Here is a 12,869-nt window from a genome sequence, read left to right as displayed (position 1 = left end):
CGTAAATCAATATGGACTCTCCCCAACAACTCTGTGAAGACAGCACTGGCTGCATACAACAGGTCCAGTCACTGTCAGGATGTTCTTAGGCATATTAAAAGCAATTTCCTACAGGCTGACTCTTGAGTAATGAGTTCACAAACAACCCTTCATCATTCTTCTGACAGCTGTTGTAGAAGGCTGTTACATCTTTCTCACTGCTCAAAGCAACGTGAAAGTGTATGAACTTCCACCAAAAGCATCTTACAACATCAAATGCAAAAAAAGCATAAAGGAGGTATCTTCACAGCCTAGTTTAAAGGCTAATCATTCAGGGATACATGACTCCTTAGCCTGAGTAGCTGTCACAAAACTGAGTTAAAACACTTTCATGTTTTCATTCAAAAACACTAAATATTTCAGAAGCCTTTTTACTCCTCACCAGACTCTCCCCCATTTTACATGGCTAGTGTCCTAAACGGGTAGTTTTGGAGACAAGAAAAAAAGGTTTCAGAAGACATATCATCAGCTCAAAGTTGTACAAGATGTTAATGTTCGTGGGCAGAAGAAATACACAACAAAAAGCCCTCCTGGCAGGAGCTACTTTACAAGCAGCAGCCTGTCACCAAATCAACTCAGTTAAAAATAAAGGCAGACATGAAGTTCAGCCAACTGGGTATGTCAGCAATGCCAGCATGATACAGCAGCTGGGTGAGAAACTTTTGATCCAGGTCTCACGTTCTTGCTACCTGCGTGGAGTGACAGCCTGCCAAGGATTCTTCCAGGAGGGGAGGCTTCCAGCCTCCAGAGCAATCCCTATATGAGACATCTTCTCAATGGACAAATTCAGCCATGCTCAAAACATTGCATGTGTGGCAACCATTGTCATTTAACAAGAGGCCATGAAGAGCTAAGCAAAAGAAATGGTATAGAAGAAATAAGGGCTTATGTAATGTTGTCTGCTTCCTCCTCCTAAAAGTAGCTCATAATGATGCTATTAAAAAGGTTTGCGTAAGTCACAGCTTGTTGGTAGGTGTTGTTACAAAACAGCAGGGGTGGGGGTGGGGGGGTTGGAGGGAGGGTTGAGGGTGTGGGTTGTTTTTTAGTTGGTTGGTTAATTTTGTTAATTTTTTTTCCTCTCTCTTGACTGAGTTGCTAGATCACAATAAGCCAACAGCCCACAATTTACACTAAACAAGCATTCCTCAAACAGATTATTCCAAATTATTTCTGTATTGTTCCCCTAGGAAAACATCTTAAGCTTCAGCTGTTGCTTAAGCTTAAGCTGTTGAACCACATAGTGGTCTACCCCAGTGAATAGATGGAAAACTTCAGCTGAGGCTATGATGTTTCTGACTACTCAGACATACAGACAATAAACACCATTACAAACAAAACTACTCAATATTCTTTTTTCCCCCACTTCTTCCTCCTCCCTGTGAACTAGTCAATGAAAGAAGCCCATGTTCTTCACTAAAATAAAACAAACAGACAAACCCCCCAGATTGTCAGCTCATTGTTTTCTCCTTGCTGAACACTTTGCAGCATGTATTTTTATAGAGGCATTGATCTACTACACAGTTCTGAATGCTGTAACTATTAAAATAATTTCTTCCTTCTAACACCACAGAATGATTTGATTTTCATTAGTAGTTCACTTCTGTAAGCAAAAAGGAGAGTACATGCAAACATGCTAATATGTATATCTAAAGATCATATGAAAAATTTGCTAACTGAGGAGCAGGTCAAATTTGAATTTGTTGACATAAAGAAAGATAATTTTATTATGCAAAGTTACCACAGAAAGTTTTCGCTGAGTGTAAATTTGGCCTATTATATATTTGATTGTGCCAGCTAACACTGACTGTAGGCCTACCAGAAGTATTTTCCAAATGTCTACAGCAAAGTACAAAAAGATAAAAAGCAATGAAAAATAATTTTACACAATGGAACACAACTTAAAGAAAAAAATGTAGGCAACCTGACTCTTTCTTGGTAGAAACTGGGAGGTCTTCATAGTCTTTTTTTGTCGTCATCCTACACTGTCCCCAAAAAACTTGCAATACTAGGAAGAGTCGTCAGAAAAGGACTCATATAAAGGAGATAACTGAGTGAATGTTATCCCCAAGTGCAATACCCAAGCTAAAACGATTAGTGTAATCCTTAGGATATCTAACTGGGAATAGACCATTGAAGCCTATCTTAATTTAGCAATGGCACGTCTGCTAAAGATTCACTCCTGTCCAGGATACAAGACACAGATGGTGACACTAATATTGATAAATAAAGACTTTTGAAGTATTTTCTCTGTAAAACACATGTACTTACAAGTTACCATGGGTTTTATAATACCCTAGGCCATCCTCATAACTCTAATACTTCTCCAGGACTCCCAGTAATGATCAGATCACTCTCCCCTTTGTCTGGCACACGACCTAAAGCTCAGGCATACCTGCTTCTGGGAGAAAGCCTAAGGGCCTACAGCAGAATTAATGGTATAACCTGTACTGTGCTCCACGACAAACAGGTGGAATTTTCATCTCAAATGACTTCTTCAAGGCAGCAAGTCAGAGATAGAAGGTAACCTGATACATCAACTTACCTACCAATAGCCAAAACCAAGCCTCATTGCTTTGTACTCCTGTTACGGAGTCAACAGATATTCTTACCATGGGGATGGGTCTAAGTCTGTCTTCTTCCACTATTATCAGGACCCCTCAAAAAGTTAGGGGTTGGAAGAGACCTCGAAAGATCAAGTCCAACTAGGAGTTGCCCTCAACTAGCCAACATCAGTTTAGACACAAAAGGGAAGTTACATGTGCATAGAGCTAAGCCAACCAGCACAGGCAATAAAAACGTACTCCCATTTCCAGCTGTAAGAGCAACTCTAAAGTGTTAACAAAAACACCCCCAGATCAGAGCTGTCTAGATCACCTGCCCAATGCATGGTCACAGGACTGGCTTGGTGAGTTCAAGATTGCACATGGATAATCCTTGCACAGAACCAGTGATTTTGAAAAACCATTAATGCAAAACATCAGCTAAAACCTCCTCAGTGTACTGGATACCAAGGATAAAAGGAAAGGACTAATTCATCTTCTACATAAGGCCTTGGTGAACACAAACTTTGAATACTGGATGAGATCTGCCTCTTCATCTTAAGACACAACAGTTAAAGAATGGTAACTGAAGCGATGAAAGGGATGGAGTACTCTTAAGGAGACACTTGAAGAGCTGGAACTCTTCAGTCTGGATAGAAAAAAAGTAAGAGAGGAAAAGACTACTGAGAGTGTTAAAATAAGTTATAGAATAAAAGGGAATGGCCCCAAGTTGTGCCGGGGAGGTTTATATTGTGTATTAGAAAAAATTTCTTAACCAAAAGGGTTGAGAAGCACTGGGACAGGCTGTCTAGGGAACTGCTTGAGGTATTTAAAAGACATGTAGATGTTGTACTTAGTGATTCAGCGGTAGACTTCACCGTTTTGGGTTTATCCATTGCTACAGAATAGCAGTGGATGCAGATTGCTGACCTGAGCAGACTCAGGATAAGTACAAAAAAAACCAGCAGACTGGAGAGAGCTTGTATGCCACTGGGAAACCTCGTATCAAAGCAAAACATTTTGCCTGTTTGTTCTTGCTTGTCACCTCTAAATAACTGGCAGGGCTTATCACACACGATTACCAACTCAGCCTGCACCATCTCATGATGACAGTAGCTGATGTTGGACCATCAGTAGGAACAGATCCTACTGCTCAGCCAAGTAATCCTAGCTACTGCTGAAGAAGATAACACAGGCAGCTATGCATGCAAGTTGTCTAGACCAACAAGGCCACAAAGCAGCTGCTATGGTATTAAGATCTGAAGCACCTAGGCAGACTAAGGGCAGACTCTCAATACCAAATGTGATGCTTTGCATCATCAAGGTGCATTTCCTACAGGGTGAAAGGACTTATGGGTAAAGGGAGACAAGTTTCCATTTGTGATTGAAGTAGCAAGGAAGGCTCAAATCTCCACGCATTTACAGTTATGTTGAGATGGTGGTACTGGGATGTCCTTGTTGTAACAGGAATAACAAAAAACATCTGGAGGTTACACAGGTTTTGAAGAGGCAAAGCATATGCAATGGCATGACAAAGGCTTTGGCACTGAGTAACACACAGTGCACTCTGAGAACTCCAAGTAAGAAAGATCCCAGAGGAAGTACATCAGAAAAGGAGACATGAAAATTATTCCAAACAGAAAAGTGTCAGGACACCTCTGTACCTAGGGCAGTATGTACAGTCAAGTAACTAAGATGTACATGGTAATCATCATGGCTTGGCTTCACAAACAAAGATTTAAGAAAGGCTCTAACCATGCTTGCTGCAAGCAAAGATCTACATGGGTGTACAAGATGGGCTTTTACAGGGCTTTTACAGCTTCTCCCTCTTAGGGCTACTAATTTATATCAAGAGCCTAGGCTTGAAAAGGATGCTTTCACCACAATTCCTCAGACAGTCGGAGATCACAAGTGGCTTTCAGTTTTACACTTAAGACACTTCTTACCTTGCTTTAGATATTTATCTTACCTTGCTTTAAGTACTTCATTGACTTTTTGTTCTAGTTCTAATCTCCTCTGCCGTTCCTTTTCTAGCTCCTGCCTTAACGTTTCAGCATTTGTTTCTTCTCTCAGCTTCCTGAGCTCCTCCTCTGTTAATTAAGGGACAAGAAAATGATTTAGTTACACTGAAGTATTTCTGCAGGAAAGTTAAAACGTAATTATGACAGGTTAGGTGTGGACTATTTTTTTTTTTTAAATCTGTGCTATAACAAATGTATTCAACAGACAAAACAACTTATCAAGGGCTAGAAAGACTTCATAACAAGCACATGACTATCACCTACAAAATGTTTAGCTATAGTTGTTAACACGTGAAGAAAAACAATTCAAGTTCTCAAGGTGCAATATGTCACAAGTAAGCCCTTGGTGCTCTTTATCTAAATAAAACATGACATACCTTTCACTCCTCAAATAAATAATCAGCAGGAAAGGCTGTCTATTGCTAAATCCAGTGTTCATAACAAAAACAAAAGAATCTCTTTTCTTCCCCCATGTCTATGAGTAAAAAAATCCAAAACACCATATACTCACATAAAGTAATGCGATGTCATATCACTCTCTTTCCATAAATTTCTGACACCCCTGTATTTTTATCTAAGTCAGATGGCCACAGTACAGACTTGAGTATCTTATAGTTTTAAGAGGGGGTTATAAGACAAGGAATTAAGTTCAGATTTTTAACCTTTTCTGAGGTTACAATGTGCCTGTTACATCTACAATAATTTATATATGAATTAATATGCATACATACACATGTTTATTTATGCAAACACATATACACACTCTCACAACTGTCTTCATGAGAATTTAGTATCAACTATTCGGACAACTTTCTTTATGGCAAATTAACCTTGCTTTTTAATAAATGGCAGCATCCATGTTCATTTACCTTCTTTTACTCTAGAACTATAAAAGAGTCACTATCACTGATCACTTTTCCCAGATAGGTACTAAACAGACATGACAAAAAGACAACTAGAAATATTTTTTTGTCTTATTGAACAAAAAAATTACATTTTGGTTTCTGGGTTAGTTTTTAGGCTCAGTCTCAAGAATAATTAGTAGAACACCAGGTGTATTAAAAGCTTAAAGCAAACCAGAACAGGAAATACTTGCTAATCCCACTATCAACACAGACACAGGGATTCAGACCTTACATCACTTTACAAGAATCATAGATTATTTTCTATCCTCCAGCAACATCATCTGTTTGTTTTCACATACTGCCCTGTAAATCTTTGGTAATTGGATAATTTTGGCCTCCAAGCTTCTCTAACACCAACACCAATCCTTATGTGTTTGGAGAAGGTCCCAAGCTCTAATGAAACACTGGGAAGAACTGGTCAGCTCTCCCCTCTCTCAAGGAGAGCCTCAGGAAGTTCCTCCAGTCACTGTGCAAAGTATGTGGTTGTAGATTTTCTGTATTCCTGCAGGACTAAGAGGTTTAAAGCACAGAATTAGGAGACATGGGAAAGAGATGCACCAACTAAAAGGACAGTACAACACGACAGCTTCCAGCATGAGGCTACAACTTCAGCTCCACTAAACTGAAAGGAGTGCTGCCACCTTGCCACTGATGCAAGATTGATCCCAAGAAGAAAATTTGGATCACAGAAACAAAGTTATCCTCCAGCAAGTAAGACTGAAATTTATTCCTGAGGGCAGGGTAGGGAACTTCCACTGTTGCAGCAGGTATTGTCTCTCCTGTAACTAAATGGAAAGGACGTCAGGGCATTCCTATAATCAAGCTGCTCCTAATCATGTGTCCACAAGGAATTTTAAACCCAACAAGAAAACTGTTTATAATTAGCTTACCCTACTTTCAAGGGCTCGCCTTGTTCCAGAACAAGAGCACGCACAGGGCCGAGGGGAAACATCTGTTGCGCTTCAAATGCACTGGAGCTTGCGCAATATCATGAAGATATCACAAAAAGTTCCAAAGATTGATAGGGACATTATCTTTTCAAGACCATTAAAGGGAAAAAGTTGTTCATTAAGCACTTTTTTTTTTTTTAAAAAGGAAGTGATTATGCATTTTGTGTACATAAGCAAGCCACAACTAGTGTAAATTAACCTCAATGCCCTTGAAAATCTACTTGGATGTTCCAGCTTTCTTAATTTCAGCTGTTCTGACTGGGATACATCATGTTCTAGTAAGACAAAAACAACCCTCCCTGAAACTTGACCAGGAGGACAGGCAGTGCCAGAGATGTAGAATTCCTGTATGCAAAGAGGCAGAGTTAAAAGGTATACAACAAACAACGTAGAACTATAAAAAAAATATATCTCATCATTAAGGATTGTCACAGCTTCATATTTCATAGTATTTCCTAACTTTCAGTTCAAGTACATGAATGCAATTTAAATCCATCCCTACTTTGACTGCTCGGACCCCTCCAACTCTTTAAAGCAGTGTTTGTTGCTACTTTGGCAGCAGTGTGGTATTGTAAAACCTCTGTGTTTGCTTAGTTAAATGCTGCTTTACATTCGCTAAGCAACAGAAACCACAGAGTGAAAATAACATAAAAAATTTAAATCTACAATTGGGACAAGTTGAACTGAACTTAGAGGACATTACTCTATTCCTGAGGGCTCCTCCTGCAGAATTGTTAAGTTGGTTGCAAAGAGCAGAGGTCATGGATCCTTGGGACATGTCAAGACACCTGTCACCATGTTTTATTTACCATGGTATCTACTACAGAGCTTTACAGGTTATTATCCTTCAGAATGAGAATGGAGTGCTGGTTGGATTTCATCTGCAGACAATCACAATTTAAACATCCTTCCCCCTCTACACACAAACGCACAAAAAGGTAAAACAGAACAGGTCAAGCTACAGGTCAAAGATTAATCAGCTTCCATAATTTTCCTCCCAAGCACATCAAATTAAATTAATTTAATTTCCTCCCAAGCACATCAGTCTCAGCTCCCTATCTCCTACTGGGCAAGAAACATTAAAATATTACAACTGGCTCAGTGAGTGTCTTAACCATACATGCAGGTGATGTGAGCAGCCATAAAGGCAATCTGGTTAGAAGCGAAAAATTCCTTAACAGAAAAAAAACATCTGCTGAACTCTGACAGAGAAAATGTGAAAGTCTGGGAACTAGGCTTGGGAACTAGAATCACCCCCAAGAACTACATCTGGCCTCTTTGAAATACACAGCTGGGTACCTAGAAAGCAGAGACATAGTGAGATACCTTTGATAACTGCAAAAACTAAGAGACTGTAGCAGCAACTTATCATCTGAAAAGGTGAGAAACAGTCTGGAGAAAGAGAAAAACATTTTGAGAAACGAAGAATTAGCAACTGGCATTGGCTGTTCTATCTGCACAAACAGGAAAACAGTCTGGAAAAATGGAAACCGATCTGTGAAAAAATATCAACATCTATTGGTTATTCCAGCTGAAAAATCAAAATCAACACCACCTATTTACTACTTGAAGTGATGTTTATACATCCTTATTTCTCTATGATATACAATTACTAAATTTTTACCCCAAGCGGAGCTTCTCTCTAAGAATTACTGTGCTGCACATACCCTTCCTTTCCTAAATAGGTTGAATTCTACAAACAAACTTTCTAAGAGATCATGGAGTCTTGCTGCAGAGGATTTGGTTTTTCCTCCCCTCTGGAATGGTTTGACACGTTCTCAGATCTCTTCAGTAAGCTTGATACTAGTATTATTACAAAAATATGGAAATTTGCATATAAGTAATTGTCACAATTACTTCTCCTGCTATATTATTGGTAAGTATGCTTTGCTAGTGATAAATTTATAGAAATCTATAATAGTAACTTCCTTGTTGCTGCCATTCTGTTGATTGCTGCCAATAATTTGAAGCAGCCATATACATAATTTTTCCCAACCATACACAAATTTGCCTTATCAATCATAGGTATGGTTGCTAGTTGTAATTTTTGTGGTATTGGTAGCAATGTGCAATAAAGCAGAGAAATTCAAGAATATAAAAGCCTCTGTGTCCTTGTATATTACCAAATACTACAAACTAACAGTCACAATCTATATACCTCCAGACTGGAAAACTCCTTAGATTGTGTCAGCAGGCGTGGCCCTGAAAAAATGCTTTAAAATCTCTCCAAAGTCAACTTGTGTAGAAAAGCAGGACAATATCTGGACAACACTGCACTTTTAAAAATGAGAAAAACATGAGAAAATGCAACAACAGTGTTTCAACTACATCAACTTGCATATTACAGAACTGCAAACCCTAGGAGAGTTGATGCCAAAAGAGAGGCCATGATTCAGCGATGCATCTCTCAATCTACCAAAAAAATTTAACCATTTCAGGTTTCCTACATAATTTTATCTTCATATTACCAGTAACACAACTATCATACCCACACTTACAGGGATTTGTTAATTTATACTTTAAGACTTAACAATTAAAAATGTTTAGCTGAAACCATGTAGTTGTTAAAAGACAAGCTATCCAGCATTTCACTGCATCATCACATGGCACCAGGTACTAGAACAACTGAAAAATTTCAGTTTGTTCCCCAAAATACAGAAGCTTGTAAGAACTGTTTTTATAAAAAGCTCTTAAATACCAAAGCATTTATTTCAGCTGAAAATTAACAGAATCTAAGTAGTTTTTAAAAAGAAGGATGATACATCAGACTGAGAAAGCAGGGCAGCAGGCTGGATTTCTAGTTCAATGCTGCATGTGCAGTAAAGCGGATGTTTCCCTTAATACAGGGATTGGAGGTAGATTAGGGACTCTCCTAGCTGCTGTTTTACGTAACAGCATTCCTTTGAGGGCCTGCAGGTATGCTGCAAAATCCTGCCCTGGAACAAAGTGACCAAAGAACCCCAAAAACAACCTTCAAGAAGATAGCTAGAGACTGCAAACCACTGTTTTCTAGCTAGTTTCAGTTTAGTGTTAAATCTGAGGAGACGGAGCTAAAAACTGGAAGTGCTAAAAAGCATACGTGCACTGTCATATTTGCATGGGGAAACACCAGTACTTAACAAGACAGAAATAACTCTTCTACGTCTGTGTTAATTATGGCGTATCTCCCTACAATCCTTTGAACATTACTAAATGCACTAAATCCCAACCACACACCATCTCCCCAGAAGCACTGCAAAGCCAGACATTAGAAGTTATCTCCAGCGCAGACAGCTCTTACCCTTGCTCTGACAGAAAGCTCTTATTTTAAGTCTGTCCTAAGTAAACTAACTATATGACATTACTAACAAAATATCAGGAGACTGAAAACATGCCTGTTGCTATCATCATAGACACTAAAGACCTTTTCATCTTAGGCATCAGCAGCAAATGTCAGTGCATGCACATGGAACAGCTACAAAACCTCTGATAAAGCAAAGACAGAACATTTTCTGGCCAACAAGCAGTGATGGACAAAGAAACCACAATAGAAATCCCTAGCCTGTTTTTTGAGTGTTTACAGTTATTTTGTAATTCATGTTCCCCCTCTAGAGTCAAGTTCACAATTCATACCTATAATTTGATACAGCTTAATTGTGTAGTAAGTACTTGTTACCTGTTGTTCTGACCCCTCACTCTTCTTCCCCAGGGTTTATGTCCTTTGCACTAGTGAGAACCACAGAGACTGTCCAAGACTTACCATAAATCTATCAAAAAGACTTGACATAAAATATTAGCCTTTGATTGCAGATATTGCAAGACATTCTACCACTTTGCATACCAGACACTGGGGAAAGAAAAGGGCTTGTCTAAGCCAGCACTCTAGAGGTTCCACTTTATTGTCTGTCCTTTCTTTTTCAAGACAGCTCTTAAGTTCTTGCCTGGACTTTTGCACTTGACTTGGGAAACACAAAGAGGAATACCCTTAGCATTTTAAGGACAACCATAAGAACATGATTCTCAAGCCCCAAACTCCAGGCTGTCTAACCCTTTGTCTTGTGTGGTTAGGTGGTCACTTCCAATTATTTATCAGCCTTCGTGTTCTTTTTAACTCTTCAAAAGCTGTCATTCCAGCAAAGAGACAGCAGTAACAGTGGAAAGAGGGTGGGAGATGCAGTCTCACTGTCACATTAGCTGGTTGACTTTAGAAATTCCTTGCTAGTGAACAACAATTGATACTACGACCAAGATTCAGTACAACACTATAAACTGACTATAATTTAAGCAAGAGTTCTTCACACTGTTTTTTAGCAGCTGATGTCCTCACATTCTTTGCTGGTAAGGGAGGAATCCACATTCTTTTGTCTTGAAGTCCAGAAATCTTTTTAGATAAGATTGTAATAAAACAGAATAGTTTGGGTTAGAAGAGACCTTAAAGATAATTTAGTTCCAACCTCCCACTGGACCAGGTTGCTCCAAGCCCCATCTAACCTGGCCTTTAGCACTTCCAGGGATGGGGCATCCACAACTTCCCTGGTTAACCTGTTGCAGCTTCTCATCACCCTCACAGGAAAGAATTTTTTCTAATATCCAATTGAAATCTACCCTCGTTCAGCTTGAAACTATTACCCTTTATCCTGTCACTACATGACCTTGTAAAACGTCCCTCCACAGCTTTCCTGTAGCCCCCTCAGGTACTAGAAGTCTCTGGTCTCCCCGGAGTCCCTTCTCCAGGCTGAACTACAGCAATCCGTCGTGCTGGTTTGCCTGAAAAAATCCCGTAACACAGGTTTGGTAGGCACAATCCTTCTTTTTACTTTTTTGTTTCCATTATTCTGTTGTGTTTCTCTTTGTTTTTTTAAAGGCAGAACAACTGCTCCAGCACTTAAAGCAAGCATAGCTTCTGAGGACCAATTTTTGAGACTCTCTGCATGTGCCTACAGGGCAGGGGAGAGTGTGGGCTCTCTCTATGCAGATGGGATATCAGTCAACCCTGATATACAGGCAGTGGAGGGAAAGCTGAATCTGAACCATTATCCTGCTTCTCAGAGCAATTAACATTCCTCTGGTACTATTTTGCTGACCTCAACAGCAGAATCTCATGTGACATATTCTATTTTTTGTGATGAGGGAGATAGATTTAGGAAGCACACTGTATCTGACAAGGCAAGCTGGTCTAGTCTCCTCTCTCACCTCTCCTGTTATAGGCCACCTCAAGTGGGTGAAGTTAGAAAGAAATGCTATGTTACATAGAAAACATTTATACTAACAACCAATTAGTAACTTTATATTTACATACAGTGTTTTCAGTGGAGCTTTATTGTGTTACAACAGACCATTATTTCCACTTCATTATGGAATGACTTTAAATTAAGCTACCCGAAAATCTCCAGACTATCTTAGAAGTCAGTGCCCTACTGAGACAGATTCCCTTCTCAAATCATCAAGCAGAAAGTTTTCTATTGCTAGATACACTTTTGCCACTTTAAATGTCAGGAAAAGTACTGCTGCTCTTTGCATTTTCAGAAACTTTGGAGTTCAAAAATTCCAGACGAGCTAAAGAACACATTTCAAATGAAGGGAGATGCAAAATTTTTGTCATTATTGCAGGAACTATTTTCATAGATGTGAAACAGACTATACACACTGAAATAACATCTGGCTGGGAAACAGCAGCAGACTCTTCCAAGTCTTTTGTGAAGGGCAGGCTCCAAATGGGTGCCCCAAAATCTCTGGCCCAGTTACACAAAAGGGACAGGCACAGCAGTGGTGACCATTGCCTTGTCTGAGCTTTCACACTGACTGCAATTCATGAAGCTAAGTTGAACATGCAGAAAAGGCAGAGAAGGAGCACACCCCACCTACATAACACAGTGTGTAGGTGACACCAGAGCTAAAACAATGTATGTCTGCCAGTGCAGAACTGCATTTTCAACAATCAGCCTCAAGAAAAAGCATCATGACAGCACGTGATCCCCTGGGTTGGGCCTTCCAGTTATGGAATCTTCATGCCATCACAACTGATGCCCTGCATTCAGCAATAAAGGCAGATTGCAAAAGCTGGGCCAGGAATAAGGAGCAACCCAGGACTCCATCCTGCTGCCACACTGGGCTGGAGTCACACCCTTACCCTTTCCCTTTCCTACAGCCTTGGGAAGCTCATGCTCTTGAATCATAGAATCATAGAATCATAGAATTGGCTGGGTTGGAAGGGACCTCAGAGATCATCAAGTCCAACCCTTGAACCACCGCTGCGGTTGCTAGACCATGGCACTGAGTGCCACATCCAGTCTCTTTTTAAATATCTCCAGGGACGGAGAATCCACCACTTCACTGGGCAGCCCATTCCAATGACGGATCACTCTTTCCGTAAAGAAATTCTTTCTAATATCCAACCTAAACTTCCCCTGGCACAACTTAAGTCCATGCCCTCTT

The 12,869-nt window shown here is 39.7% G+C and overlaps 1 protein-coding gene across 4 annotated transcripts in view; it reads right to left on the bottom strand.

The window, feature by feature from the left end:
• Nucleotides 1–12,869, bottom strand: part of GRAMD4 (GRAM domain containing 4) — a 74,654-nt gene that overhangs the window by 26,253 nt on the left and 35,532 nt on the right. For all 4 annotated transcript variants that reach the window (XM_030459252.1, XM_030459247.1, XM_030459267.1 and 1 more), the window contains exon 4: nt 4,549–4,669. In XM_030459252.1, coding sequence (XP_030315112.1) covers nt 4,549–4,669 — 121 coding nt within the window. The remainder of the gene's footprint in view (nt 1–4,548; nt 4,670–12,869) is intronic.

The sequence above is a fragment of the Calypte anna genome, chromosome 1, assembly GCF_003957555.1.
Source record: "Calypte anna isolate BGI_N300 chromosome 1, bCalAnn1_v1.p, whole genome shotgun sequence".
NCBI lineage: Eukaryota > Metazoa > Chordata > Aves > Apodiformes > Trochilidae > Calypte > Calypte anna.
Note: the sequence above shows the minus strand (reverse complement) of the source record. Positions and strands in the feature narration are given on the sequence as shown.